The following is a 9,501-nucleotide window of genomic DNA, read 5'->3' on the forward strand; positions in this document are numbered from 1 at the left end:
GAAAGAAAATATATTATTCTCTCTTCCTACAAATGCTACAAGCAACTCTGCTTCTTTCTTGTATTCTGTCACAGATTGTCAGGCTGTAAATATGTATGTAACTATGGGTATTATTATTTATATGGTGCTACTTGTACACACAGCTCTGTACAGCAGAACAAACCATCATCAGATGGATCAGAGGATCTAACCATGTTTCCAATGTAGGGATCCCCAAGATTTGGGGCCCCTAGGATGGCCTTAGGGAATTGGACACCTAAAGGTGGTCCTAGGTGTTTTTCTGCTGAAAGGGAGTTTCCCCTGCATTTCTCACCAGCAACCACTAGATGGGGTGCTGGGATATATAAAGGGATGCAGCCATGTGCTGTCAGACATTTTAGCCCAGGGGCTGCTCAGGTAGTGTGCACTCCTGGCACAGTTAATAGATAGTAGTTTCAAGTAATAGGACACTCCAGGAGTGCCATGTAGGACACCAAGTTAGAATGGGTGGATATTGCCCCTCCAGGAGTGGTAGTGGGGTTAAGACCCCCCAGCGTTACATCTGCTGGAGTGCAGGGCACTAAGTGGCTAGGTAGGTGGAACAGTTCACCACTAGTCCAGGAGGCCGGATCTGAGGGTGCCTAGCGAGAGTACCGGTGTGGGTCCCTGTGGTGTAACATCCTAGCGTGAGTACCAGGGAGAACTCTATGAGAGAGTGTCTTTGCTGAGAGTTCCGGGGAGAGCACCTAGAGGGGAGCACATGAGCGTGAGTACCGTGGGGTAGTCCAACCGGAAAAGGTTCTCAATGAGAAGTATGGAGATATGCCCTGCAATGTGTATGAATGATATGCATTTGATTCACTTATACTACTGTGTTGTGAGATCTATCAAGCCCAGAGGACCACTACCCAGCTGGTAAGGAATAACCCCAGGGTGGGGTACATTACACCAGGAGTATGTGGGTCCCAGAAGGGGCATAGCATTTTGATCATTTCCCAGGGGGTGGATTACAGTTCCACAAGACCATCCCTGGGTGGAGGCACGCCATTAAAGGGAGAAATCCCTGTAAACCCCCATAGTAAGCGGGGGCTCAGGACTCCTGTAGCGCCAAGTAAAGTGACATATCAGCAGGTAGTGCCACAACCATTTATAAAGTGGGCTACACCAACAAATCATATATCAGTCTAAAATTCCTATAGTTATTTAAACCAATGGCACAAGTTGGCTGCACTCATGGGCAGATCTGACTTGTCCATGGCTGGGTTATCTTTCAATCAATTTAATTAAAATCTAGTTACATTTTTATTTCTTTGGAACATTTAAGAAAAAAGAAATATCCAACTCTATACAGAACATTGCTCGCAGAGACAATAATGGGCAGAAACTTGAACACATTAAAGTGCTATATTTTGCCTGCTGCCTTTAATAAAGAAGCCCATATAACTTTAAAAGTAAAAAAAAAAAAAAACAAATAAAATAAAAATCTTTAGTTAGCCCCTTCATGTTTTTGTGGAATAAAGGCAAAATCACTCACACTGTGCAGAGGGGTAAATATCTTATAGGCCCATTAGAAACATATTTCTTTTTATTTTTCACAGTGAACACTCCTCCAATGATGATATCTCCATCCTGACTGTATTTGTATTCATACTCAGGCTTGGTGATGTGACTGTAGCACGGTGAGTCTGACCCACTCAGCTCAGTACTGCAAGGAGTTACCCATACAGCTGCCAAGCAGAGTATCACCTTCAGCTGATTAGATAAGAGCTCTCTGGTAGGAATCCATGCACAATGTATCATTTCCCTCTGTTTACGTAGCTGTATCCCCATATAATGTGTTCTCAAGCTAATGCTCTCTGACAGAGGGTATTTATATGTGCCCTTATACTCACTGCCCATTGATAGTTCTTTTGCAAATAAACACATTCTTCTAAAACCCAGTGCCCCCTTGTGAGTGCTCCCTACAGATAATGTCCATAACTGTCTCTGTGTGCAATGTTCTAAATCTAATATAAGCCTAAATCTATATAGAGTTGAATTAAGTTGTTTCTTTTCACTTCAATGCTCCAAAGAAATAAAAATGTAACTGGATTTTAATTAAACTGGTTGTAAGGTGTCTGCTGGTATCTTACCCCCAACTGATGGCTTAGGATCAATTAAATTCATTTGTCAGCCTGATCAGGTGACCTGCCCACGAGTGTAGCCGGCTTATGCCATTGGTTTGAGGAACTATAGATACTGTAGAATGAATATAGCATTTGTTGGAAACAGCTCCATAAACCAGAAAACATGATTAGATCCTCTGATCCACCTCATTATAGGGCTCATTTAACAAATGATGTGTAAATAGCAGTTTTTTGGGTTAACTGTCCTCAAGTTGGTCCATGCTGATGCCATTAGTTTCCTATTTGATCAAAGCAACATTGTTGGGTCCATGGATACGAGCTGGGATGTGTGCCCTGAAATTATTTCTAGAACATGGCTGAAGGCCATTCTGGAATTATAACTGTGATAGGCTACATGGGTGCTATCAAGCTTGGCCTTGGTCACTAAGGAACATGATTGGGCACAAATATCTTGAGAAGAGAACACTGTCAGTTCATGCTCTAATCCTTATCCTTTTGACACACGTGTTTTATTTTGAAAATTATCCCTTATATGTTGTACACAATATACATGAGATAGAAATGTCCCTTGTTTGTGTTGGACAGGTGCCACCTATGGCAAAGGCCAAATCTCAGAGATAGTGTTCCTTTCCTGTTAGAGTAAAACACCCCTCACTAACAGTAAAATAGCAACATTCCACTTACAAGAATCCAGTGTTAATATAAGTTTTGCTGACCAATCAGTGATTACTTGTCTCTGGCTCCTCTATAACTGCACTACTGATGCCAATGAATGGGGCAGTATAGCTCATTGTTCAGCATAAGTGCAATACACGGGGCTTGGGCTGAGCATACATTTTACCTGTAGTTTTACTCATGGAAAGATTGATTTCTTTTTTTAAGATAAATAGGAGAAACAGGGAAATTGAAGCAACTCCATGTTTGGTTCTTGGAAGATAGTTAGATGATCCATGCACAGATAATCCTCTAAAAAGGCTTCAGCTCGTCTGTACTCTGAGCCATATGTTTTATTGAACAACAGGAAAATAGAATGTTCAGCAAAAGCCCCATTCATCAACCGTATTGATGCTGTCAAATATTGAGTGAGTGTTTCCTCTTGATGTTTGTAGCGATGAGCAACATTTTTCATCAGGTTCAACCCACAGACTCCAAAAAAAGTTGCGCAGTACAGAACTTCAATACATTTTGAACATTTTTGCTAATTTTTTTAGTGAAGTGAAAGGGAACAGTTTCTCTCAATATGTATCAATATGTACTGAAGAAGTAATTAGCTCCTTCCTAGAACTTGGCAGTTTAAATACGGAAGGAAATCATTTGAAAAGCAAAAGAAACCGGTATAGAAGCAGAATAGTAAGTAAGAACACCCAGAAGGTAATCTGAGATAGGTAATCTGTGTGTAGATTAGTAATGCACCAAATCCACTATTTTTGGGTTCAGCCAAACCCCTGATCCTTCAGCCTTATCCTTCAGGCAAATATCAAACCAAATACTAATTTGCATATACAAATTTGGCAACTGAAGGGTTAAATAGAAGTGCACGCTTCCATGTTCGTGTGACCAAAAGTCATGTGCTTTTAAGAATTTGGATTCGGTTCGACCAGGCACTTGGATTGGGCCAGATCCGAATCCTGCCAAAAAATCCTGAATTTTGGCCGAGTTCTGGATTCGGTGCATCCCTACTGTAGATACTGAAAGGAACATTTATGGTCATTTAAAAAAATACTATGTAATATGACACTGGGACTTTGAAGGCAGAATGATGAGAAAAATGGTTTTGCTTGCAAACCATGCAATATTTTACTATTATTGCCAGTGTAAGCTTATGGTAAATTGGGTCCTTGTAAAACCACAAGCTACATTCAACCTTACCCAATAAGAGACTCTTTCTGATGTGACTTTATCCCTGCAGGACAACAATTAACTACTCCTTGCTTTCAGGTTATACTTTGCCCCGGTGGAACCCAGACAATTCACTATCTACTCTGAGCCTGTACATTAGAAACCCTACTCTGGGCAACAGTACACCCTGGATTATAATCCCTATATGATCCTTGTCGGAGCCAGAAGCTGCTTACTAGCTAGCCCTAATTATCTGTCACACCTAGGGGCACATTTACTAACCCATGAACGGGCCAAATGCGTCCGATTGCGTTTTTTTCGTAATGATCGGTATTTTGTGATTTTTTTCGGATATTATCGCGACTTTTTCGTTACCAATACGATTTTTGCGAAAAAACGCAAGTTTTTCGTAGCCATTCCGAAAGTTGCGCAAAATCTGGCGATTTTTTTGTAGCGTTAAAACTTGCGCGAAAAGTCACGATTTTTTCGTAGAGTTAAAACTTGCACGAAACGTTGCGCCTTTTAAGTTTTAACGCTACGAAAAAGGCGCGACTTTTTGCGCAAGTTTTAACGCTACGAAAAACTTTCGTAATGGCTACAAAAAACTCGCGTTTTTTCGTGCAAGTCGTAATGGCTACGAAAAACTCGCGTTTTTTCGCCAAATCGTATTGGTAACAAAAAAGTCGCAATAATTTCCGAAAAGTCGTAAAGGTGCCGAAAAAATTGCAAAAAATACGAAAAAGTCGCAAAATGTTCGTTTTCCAATCGGAATTTTTCCAATTCGGATTCGAATTCGTGTCTTAGTAAATCAGCCCCCTAGTGTGACCTATAACAGAACTCGACCGGCACAATGAGTATGATGCAAGCGGGGCTTAGCCCCTGCATGTTTATTCAAAGAATAGAAGCAACGTCTCGGGGGCATACCCCTTCGTCAGACATACAAACAGTGCAGCGCAGACCTTTGTGTTCCTCTGCTACATCGTGCGAGTCCTCATTTCAGCAGCCTACAGACGAGCAAGGCCATTCTCTGGCTTCTTCTCAATCCTCAGTGGGTTCTTTTTTGTCCAAGGGCCGCTGAAACCAAAGAAGAAACGGAAAACACGGAGGGGACGCAGAACTACAACTCACTCCACAACGGGACAAGTATCAGTAACCAGCAAGGAGGCAAATAACCTCTCGACCCATGAGTTAAGTAAAAGTGAATTGTTGGTTCTAAATTAAGGACTGAATTTTGTTCCTGCTCATTCTAATGCACCATTTGACATGTATAAATTTGTTAGGTCTTTAAAATTGAAGGCTTATTTTGTTGATAGACCTAATTCTACAAAGAAAGATGATAGTTTGGTGCAATTAAGACAGAAACCAAGTAATAAAAGTTCTTTTAATCCCTCAGGAAATTATCCAGCGATCAATGCCTTTGAAGCTTCTGTGATGATGGAGGTAGAAAAAAATCTATGCATTAAGCAGTTTAAATAATATTTCTGTTAGTGAGAGGAAGGCTTTACAAACCTTGAAAAATAATACCTCCATCCACATAACAAAAGTGGCCAAAGGGGGTGGCATGGTTATTTTAAATAGACTGGATTACGGAATGGAACCGACAGTTACCGAACAGCTGCCGACCCCACAGTTAAGTTTAAAACTGAGTTTAAAAATGTAACCGCTGCAGTGATGGAGGGAACAATTACTGAGGATTTGTACCATTCATTGTTGGTGGATTACCCTATTATCTATAAATATATATTTTCTTCCAAAAATTCACAAAAGTGTTTTAAAATCCTCCAGGGAGACCCATAGGGGGGAATTCACAAAAGTGGAGAGAGAACTTTTTTGGAGTAAAAGTGGTGGAAAAACTGGTGGGAAAACCCTTTCTCCAGATTCACATACAGAAATCCACCTAAATTCCGACTCAACCGCCACTTTTCCATTTTTGGTGAAAGAAAAACTGTTTACAGACACTTTTGTGAATTTGTCATTTAAACGACATTTATATGATGTTTTAACAACATTTTTTCCCAACATTTTTAAAATGGAGTAAAGCCTCAGTATAACTGTCAGATCAATTCTAAGCTCTTCGGTTTTGTTTTGTTTCACCCAGTCTCCAATTCACACCTCTGGTGGGGGCTCCATTGGGGGGTCAGTAACAGGTTAACAGGGATTAGCAGTCTCATTGTTAGGGGACAAGTCTCTGTCTAACCCTGGAACAATAGGGGCAAAAAGCCTTATTAACATTTTATAAACAAGTAAAACTTGTATATATATGTATAAAACCTTTTTACCTCACATTTGCATTGTTATGGGAGTTTAGCTGAATGAATGAGGCAATAATAACATTTTGAGTGAATATATTGTATACATTTTTATTTAAAGGAAAAGTAAAGCCTTCAAGGCAAATTTTAGTTTTAGCAGCAGTGCCCCCTCTTTAATCACTTCACTGACATTTGCCCCAACTTATCTGTGCCCCCCATAGCATGTCCAGAACTATAGTGCCCCCTCACCTTTAGCTGCGCCCCTTCTGTTCCCAGCTGCCATCTTGGGGATCAGCAAGCAGCACAGGCATAATGGCACCCAAACTGGGATATTGGGGTACAGGGTTGGACTGGCCCAACAGGGCACTGGATAAAGACCCGGGGGGCCCTAGTCCTGTTGGGCCCTATCACTTGGCCTGAAAAAAATATAGTTTCCCTGGGCAAACTAAAAGAGCTAAAGGCAAATTTATAAAAAAAATGTTGGTAAAATGACAAAATCTAAAAAACTGTCTGTTAAAAAGACAAATTCACAAAAGTGGAGATAGAGGTTTGTGAATTAGGTGGAAAATCTGACAAATCTATTTCCACTTTTATTTTGTCTCAATATCAGCACTTTTGTGAATTCCTTCCATAGACTCCCCCTTGGAGGGGGAGACATAACATTTGATTCAGCATTCTGTATTTATTATTTTAATGACACCTGTTCCTTTCATTCATATATTGCTCTGCTGTACAGTGATGGGTGTGAAAGTAGCGCTATTTAAATAAAAACATACACACATACAGCTTATTGTTTTTTCATAGATAATATTAATTTTATTCACCCTAAGTATTTATTAAAACACATTATTACATGAGTATTGGCGATAGAAGCCGGGCATATAGTTTGGATACATGAGTATTGAGCAAATATTTAAATGCTGGGATGCAAATCCATAATATTCAATATTCAAATTCAAACAGCCTGGAAATCCAAGAGAGAATACAGAATACAAGAAAGAAGTGAGGTTATTGTCCGACCAGGTTGCTTTTGTAGGAAGAGAGAATAAAATATTCCCTTCTTTGGCTCAAAAAATGGACAGAGCACAGCTCTCAATTCTGTTGGAAAGAAAGGTTTTTGCTAAAAGTCACAAAGCACTAAAGAATTGGGGTTCAAAAATCCTCATTGTTTTTCCTCAAAACTGAGTTTTAATTTTCTTTTAAAAATTCTTTGTTGCCCTTTATGTGGGTTGACAAAGATCGAGAGGTTGATAACTGTAAATACAAGGAATATTGTATTATATTATGGAATGGAATCATTTCAGCATTATGATCTTGTCATATTTTATACTGATTAGTGATGAGTGGATCTCTTCCATTTTGCTGGGTAGGGGATAGGAGGGGGCACAGCTAAATGCCTCCATCTGATGTAGAAGATGCAGATCTCTGTATTGTGAAATGAACTGTGACAATACAGAAAACTGCAGAGCAGGGAAAAAATGTGCAGTTTGCACCTGTTTTTTGTACCTTTTTGCCCTGCACTTGGTAAATGAGCCCTTATCTATAACCTTTCCCCAACAAATATTGTTTTGAGTTCATCTGTGGTTTGAATAAAATAATGTAACATTTGGGTAGGAATATACAGAAGAGAAGGCCACAGGATGAAGAGATGATGGCAAATATTTCTACTGCCACCATGTATTTGCCTTTGGTGCTCAGATAGGCCGGGATCATTGTGATCCAAACACTGCAGAAGAGCAGCATGCTGAAAGTGATGTACTTGGCCTCATTAAAACTGTCCGGTAAGCTCCGAGCCAAGAAAGCTACAATGAAGCTCACAGATGCCAACAGTCCCATGTAGGAGAGGACAATATAGAAGCCAATGGCTGAGCCCTCATTGCACTGAATGATTATTTTTCCAGGTTCAGAATGTGTGTTGTGCTCCACATAAGGGGGTGCAATGACCAACCAGATAACACTAATCAGAAACTGAATTAATGAGCAAATAAAAACAAGCCAGTCTGCCAGTTTTACCCCAACCCATTTTTGCCAGCGACTCCCAGGCTTGGTGGCTTTAAATGCAATGCAAACCATTAGGGTCTTGGCCAAGACACAAGACACAGCTATGGAGAAGGTGATCCCAAAGGAGGTTTGCCGGAGCATGCAGGTTATATTCACAGGGCGACCAAGGAACAGAAACACAGAGAGGAAGCTCAGCTTGATGGAGACAAGGAGAATAAAGCTCAGAGTGTGATTATTGGCTCTCACTACTGGGGTGTCTCGGAATGAAATAAAAATTCCCAGTATAACTGCTGCAATTATAAAAAGCATCATAGAGATGATAATAAAGATGAGAGTTAAGGGATCATCAGAATAAGAAAGAAATTCAATTTGCTTCTCAATACACAAGGTTTTCTCCTGATTTGGCCATTTATTGTCTTCACATTTGAGACAATTTTCCATATCTGCAACAAACGCAAATACATACATAGGTATATACAAAAGCAAGAGATTCTCTGCATTCAACCATTATCAATATCTATAGGACATAAAGGCTATCTGTGTATTAAGCTAAACAAACTGTTCAGTAGTCCTTTGGCGTTCATAAATTGGACATTTTATGCTGGTATATTAGGAAATGTTGGGTGAATAATGGGGTAAAATGCAAGCTTTGTGATGATTCTCAGAAACTTACTAAAAACCGCTAAGTTTAGCATAGTTTGGTAGTTTGCAGTAGAAAGACTTATTTACCCATTTTGGATTCGGCAGAATGTGTACTTTCAGAAAATGTATGGTTTACTGTGCCTCCATAATATTATGGGGTCTTATGGCACATAATACACATACCGGGTGTTTATATTGCAGCAGCCAGAGTGTCAGACATGACAATTCATATGCACTATTTTCATTTGGGTGCCTTTGTGCTCCTTTGTGCTCTAGTTTGGTAAATCTATGCATATTGGGCATCAAAATGTTCAATAGACCCCTGGCGTTCATATTTAGGATGTTTTATGCTGGTACTTTACGAAATGTGGAGCAAATATATGGTTAAATAGAACACAAATTAGTACTTATTTGCCACTTTTACCACATATAACTCAGGCAGTATATATTTGTTTGAAATATATGCCTTAAAATATGTATGCACTAACTAATGGGTATCAATCTGTTTGGTGGACCCCTGACATTCACATTTAGGGTGTATTTTTTTTTTCTTAGTACCTATTGATTTGTTAGAGATAAGATGCTGGAAAGTTAAAACTTTGAGGCGATTTTTAGATATTTCATCCAAGCCACCAACTTTGAGAAAGCCTTGCAACTCAGTAGTT

At 39.7% G+C, this 9,501-nt stretch overlaps 1 protein-coding gene across 1 annotated transcript; it reads right to left on the reverse strand.

Moving 5' to 3' along the window:
- Window positions 1-7,930: 7,930 nt before the first annotated feature.
- Window positions 7,931-8,635, reverse strand: LOC100490735 (vomeronasal type-2 receptor 26; the record flags this gene model as incomplete). The annotated part of the gene is made up of 1 exon (XM_012956185.2): window positions 7,931-8,635. A coding segment is annotated over exon 1 (705 nt), but the record flags the coding sequence as incomplete, so codon positions are not given.
- Window positions 8,636-9,501: the final 866 nt, after the last annotated feature.

Source organism: Xenopus tropicalis, chromosome 1 (assembly GCF_000004195.4).
Source record: "Xenopus tropicalis strain Nigerian chromosome 1, UCB_Xtro_10.0, whole genome shotgun sequence".
Classification (NCBI taxonomy): domain Eukaryota; kingdom Metazoa; phylum Chordata; class Amphibia; order Anura; family Pipidae; genus Xenopus; species Xenopus tropicalis.